The 17,085-nt window shown below is 57.2% G+C and overlaps 5 protein-coding genes across 5 annotated transcripts; 3 read left to right on the top strand and 2 right to left on the bottom strand.

Moving 5' to 3' along the window:
- Positions 1-1,753: 1,753 nt before the first annotated feature.
- LTHEOB_9775 (Pheromone-regulated membrane protein) lies at positions 1,754-4,684 on the bottom strand (the record flags this gene model as incomplete). Its single annotated transcript, XM_035519399.1, has 1 exon — positions 1,754-4,684. One exon carries the CDS (start codon positions 4,682-4,684, stop codon positions 1,754-1,756), a length of 2,931 nt encoding a protein of 976 aa, XP_035368664.1.
- Positions 4,685-7,033: 2,349 nt separating this feature from the next.
- LTHEOB_9774 (uncharacterized protein) lies at positions 7,034-10,138 on the top strand (the record flags this gene model as incomplete). The annotated part of the gene is made up of 1 exon (XM_035519398.1): positions 7,034-10,138. The coding sequence occupies one exon, from the start codon at positions 7,034-7,036 to the stop codon at positions 10,136-10,138; it is 3,105 nt and encodes a 1,034-aa protein (XP_035368663.1).
- A 3,295-nt stretch (positions 10,139-13,433) lies between these two features.
- On the top strand, positions 13,434-14,222 carry LTHEOB_9773 (uncharacterized protein; the record flags this gene model as incomplete). The annotated part of the gene is made up of 2 exons (XM_035519397.1): positions 13,434-14,001; positions 14,080-14,222. The coding sequence occupies 2 exons, from the start codon at positions 13,434-13,436 to the stop codon at positions 14,220-14,222; spliced, it is 711 nt and encodes a 236-aa protein (XP_035368662.1).
- Positions 14,223-14,912: 690 nt separating this feature from the next.
- LTHEOB_9772 (Ubiquinol-cytochrome c reductase subunit 8) lies at positions 14,913-15,530 on the bottom strand (the record flags this gene model as incomplete). The annotated part of the gene is made up of 4 exons (XM_035519396.1): positions 14,913-14,970; positions 15,064-15,241; positions 15,352-15,377; positions 15,499-15,530. The coding sequence occupies 4 exons, from the start codon at positions 15,528-15,530 to the stop codon at positions 14,913-14,915; spliced, it is 294 nt and encodes a 97-aa protein (XP_035368661.1).
- A 352-nt stretch (positions 15,531-15,882) lies between these two features.
- LTHEOB_9771 (Prohibitin) lies at positions 15,883-16,811 on the top strand (the record flags this gene model as incomplete). The annotated part of the gene is made up of 2 exons (XM_035519395.1): positions 15,883-16,203; positions 16,290-16,811. 2 exons carry the CDS (start codon positions 15,883-15,885, stop codon positions 16,809-16,811), a joined length of 843 nt encoding a protein of 280 aa, XP_035368660.1.
- Between the last annotated feature and the right edge of the window lie 274 nt (positions 16,812-17,085).

The following is a 17,085-nucleotide window of genomic DNA, read 5'->3' as shown; positions in this document are numbered from 1 at the left end:
TTATCTTTGGTTTTCCATGCCCACGCAAACAGCACTCTCATATGCGCCGCACTTTTGCGCCGACATTCGAGAATAACCCGCAGATCGTCGCTCGCTCGCCTGCTTACCGAAAGTGGTTCTACTCAGGCGTTTCCCTTTGATGTCACTAATGGCCGTGCCCCGTGTTCGCACGCGCGCGCGCGAGCTCCCCTCTTGCCCGTTCGCTCGCTAACAAACGGAATTGTATGGCCATAAACAGCATGGCGGCAAGGGGAGATGAGCGTGCGTGACGCCGAGTCCCGTGAGGAGGCCAGTGCTGCATACGTACCACGATTGCTAGCGATCACCCTCTTCATCATGACATCCTCAAACTAGCATTCACAGTCCAGCCGACCAACAAGCGGATGCGGGGTTGAAAATAGGGTCTCACCTTCCCCGATTCGAGTTGCCGAGACCCTGGATCTGAGTAGGCAAACTCTATCACAGGTTGCGAGAAGCGTTTCTTCCTCGCTGCTCCCACCGCCTCTGCTACTGCGATATTTTTGTTTTTCCCTCCTCCTTCCGAAGACCGTACCTTTACCGTACCGTGCTGTAACCGCAAGCACGGTCGTCGTCACGCGCATCACGGACATAAAATGAATGAACGCATGCGCCAGTAGCGGAAATAACTCCTCCTTGCACCAATCCTAGACATTAGTCACCCAACCCACACGCGTACACACAGACGCACGCACGCTCGTCACGAGGAGCCCACATGCTGCGTCGGAAGGTTTAGCGGTAAGGCCCGGCGGTGAGAGCCGACATCAAGAATAGATTCCGTGGATTTCAGACTTTGGATTCACAACTTCACCTTCACACACTCATTCATCTTCCAAGCGCAAGAGGCGAAATCGATGCCATTTGAATGAACCCAGGCAAACCCAATTTTACCACACGAAACAGGCCCTCCTCATCCTTCCAGATTTTTTGAGTTTCGTAAGTTGACATTAACCAAGAAAAAGGTGGAAAAGGCAAGAGGAGGCAAGTCTGAACGCCAGATCCATGCGCCAAGAAAACAGAAAACAGGCAGCTCAACTCGAAGGAGGAGACACAGCAAAACGCTCAAGGAGATATCAGAGCAGAGCAACGCTTCAACGCTGGCAGGCGGTAAACAACAAGGAGAACAGAAAATACTCTGGGGAAGAGCGGAGGATCATGACCTACACAACCCAAAGGGAAGAAACAGGCAACGTAAAACAGAAGAGGAAGAGTACATGACTTTGGCCATTCCCCTTCTTTTCCTCCCCAGGTGAGGTGGAGATAAAAATGGAGCAATGCAGGAAACAAGAATTAAACAACCAGGAAACAACAAGACGCTCGACTTGAACACCTTTTCCAACGCGCTACTGTCATATCCCACCCCTTTTGAACACCAGTCTAGAATGCTCCCGCTTGGTCTATACTAAATGCAGCAAATGATAAAAGAACGACACGGTCTAAGTATGCTGTTCGTTTGCGGAGAAAAAAAAAAGAGAGAATGGTGGGTGGTATCAAGGACAGAAAACGAACGATCTAACGAAACACGCAATCGAGAAAATGCATGACGAGATGGAGAATACCAGACAAACGAACGCTCAGAGTCATGACATGAGTTTGGAAGAAAACAAAGAAAAAGCACACTGTAAAGAGATGGCTCAAGGGAAGGATGCGATGCGGGATCGAGTTGTGGACATCGACCAGCGATGACGGTGCTTTTGGTGAAGGTAAGCTGTCTCGACATTCTCCTCCTGCTGGCTTAGAAGCTGAACAAACCACTCCTCTTCTTGCCGAAGGGATAGATGACCAACGCGCTAAGGAACAGACCAACGGTGATGCCGATGGCAACCTGGATGACAGAGTAACCAACAGAGAACGCGGCGCTGTTGACGGTGCCGTCGGCCTGCAGGTCCGTCGTGGTACCGGTGGTGTTGTGCACGATCTGGTCGGCAGAGGTGATACCGGAAATCAGCGAGCCCGACACAGCCAGACCGGACGGGACCTGCACGAAGATAGCGGGCAGCATGGCGGCAGCGGCAACACCATAGCCGACCTTGCGCGTGCGAGGCGTGTAAATCTCGGAGGAATTGGACGACGAGGGCGGCAGCATATCCTCGGCCACCTTGTACGACTTGCGCAGCTCCTCCTTCCTGCCGGTGACCTTGCGGCGCAGGGAGCGGTAGCGAGGGCGCACGTGGTTCTCGTACAAGTCGAGGAAGAAGTTGTCGGCCTTGGTGCCGAGACGCGAGTACAGGTTCGCCATGGCGCCGATGGCCAGCGCGCCCAGCGTGCTGCTGATCTGCGTGTTGCCCTGGAAGCGCTCGCTGCTGAACTTGGTCACGACGTAACCGCCAAACGAGATGATGACCATGACGGGCATCTGCTTCCACTTGGCCTGGTTGATGATGCACAGGCAGATGGTGAAGGCGGGCACGAAGAAGAAGGTGTAGTTGGTCGGCATCTGGCTGCTGCACTGGTGCGCCGACGTCGCGCCCTTATCCATGACACCGAAGAGGACGATGCCTATGGTCATGCCGAAGCCGAGGAAGAGCGAGTAGATGATGGCGTAAACCATGCGGACGGAGCCGGCGACCAAATGTTTGGACTGCAATTCCGAAGAGGCACACAGGACGATGTAACCGGGAAGAATCAGAGCGATACTGCTTTGGGCCAGAGCGGAGAAGCAGAAGACCGAACCACCCTTGATCGAACCGAAAGCACGGGCAAGGAAAGACGTCAGGACGGCAGCGCTGATCTCGAAGACGTTGTTGAAGAGTGTGGATGATGGGGCGGCGATCTGTTGCAGGAAGCCAACCAGACATCCCAAGAGGAAACAGATGGGAAGGTCGATCAGCCTGGCCTGAAACGCGAATGGACCAACGGATGCAGATGCGAGACCGTACATCACGACCAGGAACCACGGCTTGAACTTCTGAGGACGTTTCATGATCTCCTCGAGGCGTTGGGTTGCCTCCTCGACACCGATCCGGTCGTGCACGACATCCTTGTAGCAAGCATGCGTCTCACGCAGCTTGCCCAGGTCAACGCCCTGGCTCTCACGGACGAGCTTGACCTCGGTCGTGTGAGTGGACGAGTCGTCGAAGGAGATGATCATGCAGCCGGGAATGTACAGGAACTGGCTTTCGATCTCGAGAATGCGGGCCGACATCTTCATGCATTCTTCCAGACGATGCGTCGGGGCACCATACTTCATTAGCGCCCTGCACAGCTTCATCAAGTACCGCTGGCGGGCCATGACTTCGGAGATGTGCACCGTGATGCGGATTTCGTCCTCCAGGCGCGGCTTGCTCAGGCGTTGCATGGCGGACGTGATGGCGCCACCACTGCGCGACCGCTTACCCATGCCGGGCCGCGAGGCGCGCTTCATCTGGTCAGAAACGCCATGCTCGAAGTCGATGGACGTGCCCGGCGAGGCAAGCATGGATGACGAGCCGACCAGCTGTGCCAAAGAAGTCTGCGACTGCTGGGGAGGATATTGGCTGCGGTGGTACCAATGCCTCTTCTGGCCCGGGGTCACGGGAGTGCTGGTACCAGAGGCTGGAGGAGACTGCTGAGGCGTTCCAATGGCAGGCGTGATGCCACCGGGTGTGGACATGCCGCTGCCCAGCGTCGTGTTGCTGTTGGTGCGGGAATGCGCCCACTGGTTACCCTGCATGCCGCCCTGGAAGCCACCTTGGGCGCCGTAGAGGTTGAGCAAAGCACCGAAGATGCCGCCACGGTACCTGGGAGGCGGGGCGACATAGTCGTCGAAGGCCCGCTCCATGGTCGGGGTGGTAGGTCTTGAGATGAAAGGCGTGGGCTCGGCGTGGAGGGAGGTTCTTTCGGGACCTTTCCGGGTGTGGTTCCTCACAAGCTTCTTCGCCTCGTCCAGCGTGCTTTCCCTGGCCTTCCTCTTGGCCAATGCGGCTTCGTCTTCCTCCTCGTCATTGGAAACGACATCCTCAAGTAAGACGGTCTTGCGGCTTCGCTTGGCGCCTGCAGCGAACGTCTTCGGTCTCGAGGGTCCGGCCTCAGCCCTCTTCTCCTCGAACGAATTCCTCCTCGACGACGGCGCCGAGGCACTACCCACGCTCTTAGCCAACCGGTTGGCTCGATCCAGGGCCTCGTTCCTCGATCTCTTCGCGGGCGTGTCTTCCTCATCCGAGTCTGGGGTGGAGGAGAAAGGGTTGTTCATGCGGAGCGATGGGGTCTTCCGGATGGCGGGCTTGGGCTTGGCGGGCAGGGGCTGCCCAAAGGCCTTGTGCACGGCTTTGACGAGCTCATCAGGAGCCGGAGGGGCGCTCTGGCGGGTGGGCGTAGGCGAGAGGTAACCTTCTCCAAGAGGGGTGGTGGCGCCCGAAGTGGGGTTCGAGGGGAGAGCGCCGTAGGTGGAGTAGGGTCGCGGTTGCAGGTGGCCACCGTCTGCGGGCGTGTCGTCGCCGGAAGAGGGAGCGGAGGTGAAGCCCACTCGCTTGCCCTTTGGCTTTGTTTCGCTGGAGGCGGTCATGGGCTCGTCGGGGGTGCTGGAGCCGTCGGTGATGATTTGCGGGACGGTTCTTCTCTTGGTGTCATCATCCTGGTGGTCACTGCCATGGTTTGGCCCGTCCCTGGAGTTGGAGGCCATCTCCGCAAAAAGGTGCCAGTCTTCGGCGGAGTCTTCGGCGGAGGCGAGGTGCCATGGGGGATTCATATGTGCGGGTGGGTACGGAGGAGCTATGACGTTCCCACTCACGCCGCAACAAAGAAGACCAGCTGATGCGAGGCGAGAGGGTCAGATCTACGCTCTGGACCACTTGACTCGGCGGTGTATGGGTCCGGATGTACGTGGAGGGTGGGAACCGCACAGGACAAAGATGCTGGCGAGATTCGAGGTGCAGTCGGGCCTCAACAGGTGGCGCTTTTTTTTGAGCCCGGAACGGGGGCAAGTCTCACAATGCGTGGTGGGTTGGGGAGTGCTTGACGAGAGGGCAATTTCAACGGAGCGAACGTGCTCTGCGCGCGTGCGAGCGGCGGGATCGGCTGGGTATACGGGCTGTGTTGGAGGTGGCACGGGAGTGGTGATCAGGGCGGGTCCTTAAAGCAAGACGACACAACACCAGGAGAGCCGTGGCTCGCACTTGGTTCCCTGGCGTCGGAGTCGTCAGCGTCGCCATCGGCATCACAGCAGCAGGGAGGCTAGCGGGGATGACCGTCTCGGCACCAGCGCGTGCGGTCGCAGTCTTGTCGGGGTTTGGCAGACCCACAAAATCTACATTTTTCACGAGGAGTCGAGCCTGTTATTTTTATTCTCTGCGGCTCTCCGGGCCTCTCTCCCCACTGGCAGCGAGCGGGAGCACAGAGCACGGCTCCCATGGCGTGCACGCCGCCCACTGCGGACGCGTGTAGGCCGACCATCACCATCACTCCTGCGTCTCCTGCCTGCACTCCTTGCGGCTCTGTCCTCAGCATGCCTGGCGCCACGCCGATTTTTGCGCTTCCCGGCCTCGCGGCGCGGCGCTACTCTCGGGCGGCGGCTTCGGGAGGTGTGCGCTGGACGGCGACGGCATGGCTGGCAGTGGCCGTCGTTGGATCCGGCCGGCGTGACAATGGGGCCGTATCTCCTGCCATACAGATCATGGTCCGTGGGGAGGTTTGCTAGTGGGCGGATAGCAATTCGTGTCGCAGCGCATGTGAATGATCTGCCGCTACGTGCTTCGAGAACGCTCTGCAGTCCGCGCCGCTTATCAGCGCGCGGAGCGCCATTGCTCGGGGGCGCTGCGCCAAAGCGCCCCTCTAAGATTTCGAAATTTTCCGCCGTCAGCTCGGGCTTCGAGAGCTGCCGGCATTTGAAAGATTGCTCATGGCCTAGAGCAAGAAAAAATGTTCGCCGTTGCCGCTGGTTGCGATCCGTGGTTCGCGAGCAGCTGCGTGCCCGCCAAACAGGTCAGGCGCGGTGGCGTCAGGCCCCTTGATTCGCTGTCTCCCTGCAAGTGCGCTGCACGCCATCGGCCGCCGCGGCTTGCCGTTCCCGGCCTGCCCGTGTCGCCCTGCCATGGCCTGCCGCGAGCTTGGCTTGATTGCAAAAACGCCACGGAGGCTAAGTTGACGGTGCGCGCTGCGAGCCAGCAGGTAAGCCGAGCGAGCACGCAAGCAGGTAGGCCGCAAAGCGACAGCACGGTGATCGCGTTTCAGCATCATTCCACAGACTTCGAAGTCAAAAGCACCATGGGCCAGTCGAGGGTAAAAAAGTGGCGCTGCGCGGGAGCGCTATCCAGGCCACGAGGGCGGATGCGCTTCCGGCGCCGGGCTCTCCCTGCTTGCGTTGTAGTGTTGAGCAGGCCTGAGGCTTAGACGTACACATAATCCCCTTTGACCGGTCGGCCCTCAGGATCGAGCCAGCACGTCACAGCGGTCAGGGTGCCAGCAGACAGCAGGTTTCAGCGGACGCGCGAGCACGGTGGATGACTGTGGGCTGGCGGCTGCTTTTCTGCTCAGCGTGTAAGCGCCGCCCGTCCGCTGGCCCGCCGAGCGCTACCGCTTGTGGCTTGACCCGCTCCCAAAACCGTCCGCCCAGCGCTTAACCGCAGCTTCGCCGCCAACCTGTCTGCGTGCCGCCAACCTGTCGACTCGACGGAGCCAACGAGCGCTCGCCTTGGTGCGGCGAGGCGCCTCGCTGCAGTCGCCCTGCGTTGCTATGTGCAGCGGGCGCCCTATGGCAGTGGTGCAAAGAATAGCCTCCTTTGCTGGGCGCTTGTTGGTGCCGCGACCGAGTACATATCAACAAACCTTTCGCTCAGCCATACCCGCCATGCATGCTCTTTTGACACAACAATTGTCTGATCGATTTTTTTTCTCTTTTCTGGGTCCTTTTCGTTTTGTCTCTTTTCCGCCTAGTCCCACTGACCAGCCGTTGACCGGCCGCTAATAATCCAGCCCGACTACATACGCTCCTTAGCTAAATGCCTTAATACTCAATTAGGCTTCTTTCAGGTTCGTGCCACGGCCCGCGCCCCGCGGCGGCCGCCGATTTTAACGCAAGAATGTGCAGTTCTGTAGAAATATGTTTCCCGCTTTGCATAAAAAGTTTATCATCTTCACGCCGTCACTCGCCTCAGCATTCCCGCAAGCCACCTCAACACAGCTTAGCACGACAACGACCCAGACTTCGACCGCGCTGTCTCTGCCGACGGTCCTGCAAGTCCTCGTCCCGCAATGCGCACAGAGCTGTTTCCAGTCGATCCTGTTCGATCAGTGGCCTTTGGGTTGTGCGAGTTCAGGTGATCTGGAGTGTCTGTGCTCCCAGTATAGCACCACTGGGCTTACCTTGGGAGAAGCGGCTTATGGCTGCGCCTTCACCTCGTGTTCCTCATCGGTTTCCGGCCTGGCAGCGACGTACGGCATATGTTCCGATCAGGACGGCGCTGTGGCACCTACGCACAGCACGTTAACGTTCACGGCTCACACCACGAGCACTACTGCATCGGCTGCATCGTCGACTCTGATCAGCAGCTCCACTCATGGCACGAATACGACGAGCACGCGGAGCTCTTCGACCTCGTCCACTTCATCGTCGCGCACTAGCTCCCGCTCGACCTTGGAAACGTCTACGACGGCCGCGTCCACCACTTCTGGGGCGGCGTCCACGACTTCTGAGGCGGCGTCGACCACCTCTGAGGCCGCGTCATCCACCACTTCCCAGTCCTCGGCCTCTTCCTCGGCTGCGGCGGCTGCGGCAGCATCGTCATCGGACCATGGCAGTGGACTGAGCACCGCTCAGATCGTCGGCATTTCTGTGGCCAGTGTTGCGGCAGTTGTCTTGGCAGCGGGTGTGCTGTTCGTGCTCGCCTGCCTGCGCAAACGCGACAGGAAGAAAGAGGAGGAAGTCGCCGAGAAGCAGGGAATGTCAGCCTTCGCATTGACGCCGCCATCGCACGACAGTGTCGCCATGTCCCCGTCTGCCATGGCACAGTTCCCATCTCCCCCACGCGATCGCAGGGATCCGCGCGGCGGGACAGGCGTTGGCACCGGTGGAATGACCAACCCGCAGGTGAGAGTCGTCGATCCGTCTCCGCCGCGGCACCAGCGGACCCCGACGCCGCTGGAGAGCATCGGCCTTGCCATCACTGAGGACTCGCCAGCCGCGAGCTTCTCGAGCGACAGAACTCGGCTCCTGCCAGACAAACCGCAGCCGGTGCATCCCCGCAAGCCTCTGCCTGTGCAGAAGTCTCCGGTGCCTACTTCGATGCCCTTCATTGAGAAGAAGAAGAAGAAGCAGAGGGACAGCTCGATGAGTCAGGGCACCCTCTTTGAGGAGGACACCGCCGTGCGCAAGTCCATGTATCCGGTACGAGCGGTGCAGGTTCCCCCGCGCCAAGATGCACCCGCCAAGGTTCCGCCCGTCAGGCCCTACAGACCTCCGCCGAGCTTTGCAGACGCATACACGGAAAGCCCAGTAGAAAGTGCTCGGCAGCCGTCATTGTCTCTCGCGATTCCTCCTCAGGGACGCCAAATCACACGCCAGCCGACTCCTTCTCCCCCGCCAATTCCGTCTCCGTTAAGGATCGGAGTAGCAAGACCGCCTAATGTAGCTAAACCGCCGCTGCCATTGTACCATCCGCCCGCGGCACTGCCTGCGGCGCTTCCGCCAGCTCCACACAGCGGCAGCGCTTCGAGCGGCAGCACCAAGTTCACCGGTACCAACTCCACCGCCAGCTCATCTTACATCCCGGCGTATTATACCAGCCCGCCGACGAGCATTATGCAAACGCCGCCCGAGAGCTACACCGGCTTCACCGGGCCGCAGCAGCCTCCGCAGGCTGGTGCTGCTCCTCCGGTATTCCTCGGCCAGCCCTCGTCTGCTTCGCGCCCGTCTCCACAACGGCAAGCTCAGACCAATGCGACGGCCCCACAGCCCATGCACATGCACCAAACGCCTGCTGCTGTTTCTGCTGTCGCCCAGAACCGGGGAGTGCCGCCCCAGCCGTCTTTCGCGCATCTTCCCGGGGGAACGACTGGCCAGCAAGCGCCGGCGCCGCTGCAGGGCTCGCAAGCGAACCCACCCGCCCTGCGTCAACAGCCCCCACCACAACCAGCTGTCGGTCAAGCTGTTCCTGCTGCTGTTCGTCATGATCACCAGCAGCAACAGGATCAGAGGCGTCAAGCACCACCGCCTGTTCCCAGCGCTGCCAATCATCGCAACGGCCCGCTCCCTCCTCCGTCATGGGCGTCATCGACGCCGTCGTCGTCGACCGGACAACCCACTGCCAACCAGGGCAGCCAATACCACGCCTACAGGCCCCCACTCCCGCCTCAACCCCGGAGCCCGCCTCGTCCACCCCGCCAAACGGCACGTCCACCGCTCGTCAAGGGTCCGCAGCGCTCCACGTCGAGCGCGTCGATGACGTCCTTCGAGAGCGCGTCTCCAGGTGACCCGAGCCCGCCGGCCGAGGAAGAGTCCGACACGTCGGCGAAGCAATTGGGAGGCGATAGTGGAAGCCACAGCCATCATCCTCACGCGACCGTCACGGCACCGGCGTCATCGTCCACACTGAGGCTGAACACCACGCCGCCACAGCAGCACAGTGACCGCAGCAGTGTGGAAGACAAGAGCCCAATCTCGGATATCAAGTATCCCAAGGTACCTCGCGCGAGCAATCAAGCGGTACCGAGAAGCAGTCCGAATGCTGGACCGAGAACGGCGACGCCCAGTCCTCGCGTGAAGCAACACGAAGGCGATGGCGATGTGGGAGGCAGCACCGGTTCACCCAAGGGAGGGTTGCAGGCACGTCGCGGCCGCGACGGGAACGGCCTGTTGATCATCGACAGCGGCGCGAGCACGCCGTCACCGCCCAGGGCCAACAACGGTCGTAAGACTACCCCGACGAAAAAGGCGGCTGGCGGCAGAAGTCCGCACACGCCGCAGGGGCAGATCATCAGGGGCGACGGTGCGCAGCAGCTCGACCACGACCCGGACCAGGCTCGCAAGAGCAGCGCCGCGCTGCCGCCCGAGCAGCAGCTTCCGAGCTGGCCGGGGCACGAAGGAGGTGGTCAGGGTGATGTCGCCATCAAGACCCCCATGTGGGCGCCAAAGTTGACGCCGACCCGGCACGGAGACAACATGTACCTCGCGGTGGCGTATGCCAAGAAGGAGGGCATCTCTGAGTAAGTGAGTTGAATGAGTGAACGACGGCAAGAAGTCAAAAAAAGCGGAAAACTGTTTCTTTTGCATAGATCTGAGTCATTTTTCCTTTGGGTTTCATCTGCATGAGCATCGGCATTAGCATTTGTTTTATATAGCATGGCGACGGCGTTATTTCTGTTTCTGCTTTCCTCGTCTGATATTCTTAATTTCTTTTTCTCCCTTGTCCGCCTCATTGCCTCTCATCATTACCATCTTTAGGAGCTTTTGCTTCCGACGTCGGTACGAAAGACATGTGGGCTATCTGTACGAGTACGAGTATGAAGGAAACGTGTCTCTCACCGTTTTTCTTTTCGTTTCTCCTTTTTTTTCTGCTTCGACGACACTCTTTTCCTACTCCCGAGCAGACTTTTCCTTTTTTTTTTTGGTACCATAGGTGACGCCATTGGCTGGTTCCAATGGCGGCGCTTTTACCTAATAATGTATGAGGGCGTGTGTCTCTGGACTGCGGTGGGCGGTCATCCGGAAGTGGGTACGAGGGAGGGACGCTGGGAGAGGGGGGAGGGACAATATCGTGCGGAGGTGATGGTGGATGGGTTGGTCTGCGGCAGTGAGTTGGCGTTTCATACGCAAAGCGGTTACGCCAAAGTCATGTAGTTGTACGTAGAAAAAGTAAGCAATCAGAGAGTGATTGAGCGTGGCTTTTAGCCTGAGGGATTTCTTGTGTCTTAAAGTCTCAAGTGAAGCATAGGATGAGATGAGAGGTGCTCTTATAATCTCATGAAGTGTGACTTGAATGTGTTGGTATTGCGCAAATGAGTAGAGTCTGAACAAGAATCATTGTAGTTGGAAGAAAGCAGGAATGGAAAGAGAAAACACAAGGGTATCTGCACGCCTGATGGAAGTTCTACCGCACACAAAGCTGAAAATTTTCGCTGGCCCCTCGGAGGATTCTTTCCTTTTATTGTCAATGTGGAGGGTGTTAGTGATTCAATAATATCGTTGATATAGCCGTGTTGGCTTCTGAACAAGACTTTGGCAAACCCTAAAGGCTACCAAGAATCATAGTCTTTCAAGTGATGAGGAGCTCCGATGTGACAAGTTTTTTTTTTTTTTTTTTGAGAAGCAGTATGGTTGATAACAAGACGTACTCTGTAGCACTATAATTTCCAGGACAGTGTCGAGCCATTGTAGATGACCTGGATTGCTTTTTCTGGGAAGTAGAATGAAAATGATGACACTGTCGATGCACTGCACACTTGTTGAGGAAACAAATCAGAGAAGAGAGAGGGCCATCATGAACCGTCCACTGATGGTTGACGTGGCAGTCCCTTTCGACGTCGAGGAAGTAAGTTACGAAGTCAGTTGCAGTCATGTGCTAAAGTCGGACGATGTCGGGCTGTCACTTTCCGTGCATCTGACAAACATACACACGCTCGATTTTCTCTAGCACCAAGGCAACCAATAGAATCATTTTCTTGAAGAATACGAGCGCCGCCATGAATTCACTGTAGTAATGTATGTACTCGACGAGTTGGGTATTCCCAGCCGGCTGAATAGATATAAAGTTTACCCCAAGAGATCCTTTGGTAAGTTTGATGACGATTCGTGTAGGGTTTTCTCTGGGCACTACCGAAAAACCTTTCCACGTGCAAACCCAGATCTCTCGAGATGTTCCGAAGGCTTTCCGTCTCACCGGTTCCTCTGCAATGGGGTTCTATCTCCACATGGAGGAGGTCTGTCAAGGCCGGATAACAGTAATTAATAATTAAGCGGGATGGCAGCGCAAAAGGTGCCATACTTGGATCTTTGAGCTCTTTTAGTGACCACACATCCGTGTTAATCAGGAAAGATTTTCTGACGGCCTGGAAGATCACCCATCCATGTCCACTGGGATGTCCGGAGATTAGAAGATCGCCGGAGAGCTCTTGGCCTACATGCTTAGCAGAGCAGTTTTAGTCAACGTGCATCGTATTACCGAAAGTCTCGTCACCAAGGTTCAGTTCTGGAAGGCGATACTAGGTGTATCCCTTTGACGCGACCCTTCTTGAGAGGCTCAAATCTGAGCTATCATCTGTACCTGCATTCTCAGAAGTTTCAATATATCCAAATTTCCACACATGTAACTATCAAGAAAACACATGTCACGTCGTTGTCTGAAAGTGCCAGCCTTTGAAAGTGCCAGCCTTAGAATGTGTTCAAGTATGACTGGCACAGAAACTCGTGATACCCCTTTCTCCGCGCACAGGGATTGGGCAGCTCAGTCGCATCCCGGATTTCTCGGCACCAGTAGTAAGCGCAGTTGAAAGCCGCCTAAAGCCTCACGAAAGTAAGCAGTAGCTTAATAACAGTACGGGAGGCGGTATGTATGAGCCTTTATTGAGTCAGGCACTTACCAAAGTGGCACCGTTGCTTACTCTCGTGTCCAGAATCGTACACCCACCTTCAAGCCCAACATGTTCCCTTCTCTACATAGCTCCTCACATTGAGTGAAATGTCCCGTGTATCAAGTTGGCCGTTTGCTCTATCTCATAATATGTCCAAGTGCCATGGTCGGGTAAAAGGTGATGGCGCAGATCCGGCCGGCCCCGCATCTTTCCCCAGAATTTTTGGCCACCCACATTCGTATATGACGATCTGTCAAACTCAGGTACCGGTTATGGTCATCGCAGCTGCCGCTCTCCATACGGTTAGTTCCTCTGCGGGAAACCGGAGAGCTCAATTCCCCTTTGTGGCGTTTTGATTTACCTCCGCACCAAACCTTAACCGGTACGTCTATCACCCGAACACCACCCAAAATAAGTAGATCGCCAACACACCCGTTCGCCTTGGCGGCAACGTCAAAACCCTAATCGGCATCTCACCATACCGTATTTGGCTAACACGTGCTCGTGTCTGCAGGGCAACAGTGATCTTGACAGGCACCAACAATTCTTTGAGTTAATAACTTTGTTTGCACAGAGGGGAACAAAGCACACGCTCAGCGAAAGCAAAATGCCCAGCGAACAGCTTGGGCTCAACCATGCAAAGCACCTCTCAACAGTGCTCCGCGAGCATCCGTTCGTTGGCCTCACGGCGGAAGGCTGTCTTGATTCTGCACGTGAAGAACCAGATGCTCATTTCGTGACATCTATAAAGAGATCATGTTTTCGCGGACTTCAGAGGAACCAGCAACCACCAGCTCCACAGTTCACTCCTTCAGCTCAACAGCTCGTCAGCACTCTTTCAACCACCCACGAGCCCTGCCTCCGGCCTTCGCAAGCAAAGACAGTTTTCGCCCTCAAATAAAAACAAAAACACTGCCAACTCTTCCCTTACCAAGATGAAGGCCTTCACCCTCGCTCCCGGCGCCGCCGGCCCTGCCCTCTTGGCGACCCTGCTCGTCTCCTCCCGCCTCGCCGGCGCCGTCCCCGTCGACACCTACGGCGATGCGCCCGATATCATCGGCCACGGTGGTATCCCCGACGAGTGGAGGCCCCCGGCGCCCTGGGCTCCTCCCCCGCACTTCGACTGGGACATCATCGGCTACGGACCCCCGCCGCCTTCGCCTCCTTCGCCTCCTTCGCCCAAGCCCCCGGCGCCGCCCGCTCCCGGCCCCGTCTACAAGCGCGAGGCTGGCTTCCTGCCCGCCCCCGTTCCCGACCTCCCCATCCCTGGAGACCTGCCCATTGGTGGTGGCGCAGGTTACCCTCCCAGCGGCCCCAAGCAGCCCCCGTTCAAGCCCGAGGGCGGCAAGCCTCCGTTCAAGCCTGAGGGTGGCAAGCCTCCGTTCAAGCCCGAGGGCGGTAAGCCCGGCAAGGAGACCCCTACTACGCAGATCTGCTCGGACAACACGAACGTGGCGGCGTGCTGCTCGGGTCCTGAGTGCTCCGTGATTCCCTTTGGCATCCGTAAGTAACAGTCTTTTCCCTCTCCCTCATTCTGTTTGAGCAAAGGCCAGTGGCTAATGGGGTGTGTGAAAAAAATAGTGAGCAGCCTCCTCGACGTCGGCGGTATCGGCCTCCTGGGCAAGAACGGTTGCCAGGCTGAGCAGCAGATCAACTGCTGCCCCCAGAACGGTGGCGGTCTTCTCAACGTCCAGAGCTGCGGCCCCCTGGTCGATCTTATTTAGATGGCTCACCCGCCGCCTCGTCCGTTACACCCAAGGTGTGCCGGCAGAAGGGAACACAGGCTCAAAGGGGATGTAGCAAGGAAAGAGTGAAAATAAAAGTTGGGAACAGACGAGGACTAGTGTGGACTTCTCGGCCACGTCAAAACCATCATTCCTTGCTCTTCCCATTTCGCATTTACTTCTTAGATTCTTATTCTAGGACTTCGGGTCCTTAATTCTTGGCATTCTATTCAGTAGCCGTCCGTTCATTCTAGGGTTGAAAATTGTAATAATTAGCTTGCGCATTTGTGCTGGACCAGTGATTGTGGTGACCCGCTCATGCTTCGTATTGTCTTGGAATGTGGTGAAGAAACCTAGAAGGAATTAAAATGAGAAAAGGCCAGGGGGACAAGGACTATTTCAAGTCTAATAGAGGTTAAGTTTGACCTTGGGCGTTGTGACTCTTGCCCCCTTCGGACGAACGGCAACATCCGATCTATAATCCGTGAGCTCTCTTTTTTCCGGACATCCTCCGGAACGGCATCGGAGAGTTATGGCCATTGTGCGACACCGATGGGGGAATTTAGCGCTCGTAAAGTGTCTTGAAAAGTTGGTAAAAAGTCTATCGCCAACCTCTCCGTACTGTACACTCAGCTCTTCCTGTCCATCACTTCAACTAGCTGATTCTGAAGTCTAATTTGAAGCACAAATCTACTCCTCATCACCGCCCATCAAGGCGCGACCCTCCTTGCCGTTGTAGTACTCGTTGCTGTGATTTCCGGCATGTCAGCCCATTGTCATTCCAAACCCACATTGCTCCGTCCGCTCCGCTCGTTTCTCATGTGCAATGTCGTTGACGTACCTCTCGATGGCCCACTGCATAATCGAGTAACCGGCGATCATGGGAGGCGCCCAGAAGAGGATCTGCTGCCTGGTACGGCGGAAGGTGTTGAAGATGGCAGCGTTGAAAGCGCCGCCGAGGGGCTTCTGGCGGTTCTGCGACAGGGCGTAGGTGGTAACGCCCTTCTGGGGAAGAGAACCTGCGCATCTCTGTGAGTCCAATGTCGTCCGTGTTGCGCGGGAGAGGAAGCGGGAAGTTCGCGTGCGGTGTCGTCGGCGGGTCATCATCGCAGGGACGGGGAATGCGTACCAAGGCTTCCCCACCAGCCCATGTACCTGCGGAAAGAAGAATAGGTCAGCATTGGAGCACAGAGATGGGTGGTCGCCGCGGCGGCCGGCGGAGCTCTGGTTGAAGGGAAGTTTCGAGGGCGGTCGCGGACCCCAGGGAAGAACGTACTGGCCAGGCAACTTTTCGCCACCGCCGCCCATTGTGTCGGTTTGTATGTATGCGGAGAAGTCGGGAGATGGAGCGGATGGAGCGCGACGCGAGAGGTGCGGGTTGGTTGAGTCCGGAGGTGAGGCGTTTGAAGGTTGGTTGCGATGTTCGCCGAACGAAGGAACGAATCGCAGCCGCGCTGAACCAATCCGCTCTTGGCGTCACGTGTGCCCGCCCGATGCCCGAAAAGTGCTATCGACAAGGCTCGCCGTGGAAGCTTCGACCGGCCGACGCGAGCATTCCCAACCGCCGACCACAGTTCGTCGTTCCGCACAAGTTCGAGCTCTCACCCACGTCGCCTCCGCGCTCGTCAATCGCTCTTCCGCCGCCGCAGCTCTTTCCACCATGGCCAACGCACTCCAAGTCATCTACAAGTGGGCTGTCCCGCTCGCCGTCGGCGCGTCCTTCGCCCAGGCTGCCATGTACGATGTGAAGGGTGGCACCCGCGCCGTTATCTTCGACCGTCTGTCCGGAGTGCGCGAGAACGTCGTTAATGAGGGCACCCACTTCTTGGTTCCTTGGTTGCAGCGCGCCATTATCTACGATGTGCGCACCAAGCCGCGCAACATCTCCACCACCACCGGCAGCAAGGATCTCCAGATGGTCAGCCTGACCCTTAGGGTCCTGCACCGCCCGGAGGTCAAGATGCTCCCTCGCATCTACCAGGTACGCTTCTGAATTCTCTCTTCTCAGCTCAATTGGCTGCTGTGGCGCTGCGCCCATCGTCGACTGATTGCTGACATCACCATCAGAACCTCGGCACCGACTACGACGAACGTGTGCTGCCGTCCATTGGCAACGAAGTGCTCAAGGCTATCGTTGCCCAGTTTGATGCCGCAGAGCTGATCACCCAGCGTGAAGCCGTGTCGAACCGCATCCGCACCGAGCTGCTCAAGCGCGCGCAGGAGTTCAACATCGCCCTCGAGGACGTCTCTATCACCCACATGACCTTCGGCAAGGAGTTCACAAAGGCCGTTGAGGAGAAGCAAATTGCACAGCAAGAAGCCGAGCGCGCCCGCTTCATCGTCGAGAAGGCCGAGCAGGAGCGCCAGGCCAGCGTTATCCGCGCCGAGGGTGAAGCCGAAGCTGCCGACACCATCAGCAAGGCGGTTGCCAAGTCTGGTGACGGCCTCATCCAGATCAGAAGAATTGAGACGCAGAAGGAGATTGCACAGATGCTGGCCGGAAACCCGCAGGTCACGTACCTGCCTGGTGGTGGCAAGAACGCCGGCGAGGGCCAGGGCGGCAGCTTTCTGCTTGGCCTGAGGTCGTGAGCAGTTGTTTGAAAAGAAAAGTTAAAAAGAAGCATCATGAAGGCATGGTGATGTGAGTTATGGCGCATCTAATATTGGCAGCTTTTTTTTACTGTAATCCTAGGGAATGATATCTCCTCTTCTCTGCGGTATGAATGGATACCCTTCTCTTCAGCCTTCATTTTGCAATTGCAGTGCGATTGATATTGTCCCAAGCTCAAGTGATGCTGCAGAATGTAGCTCCAGGCCGGACTTTTGCCGATCCCTTGCCTGTTAAGCTACTGCATACTCTGAC

The sequence above is a fragment of the Lasiodiplodia theobromae genome, assembly GCF_012971845.1.
Source record: "Lasiodiplodia theobromae strain AM2As chromosome Unknown scaffold_33, whole genome shotgun sequence".
Lineage (NCBI taxonomy): Eukaryota > Fungi > Ascomycota > Dothideomycetes > Botryosphaeriales > Botryosphaeriaceae > Lasiodiplodia > Lasiodiplodia theobromae.
The sequence above is the reverse complement of the archived record's forward strand: the minus strand, read 5'-3'. Positions and strand labels throughout refer to the sequence as shown.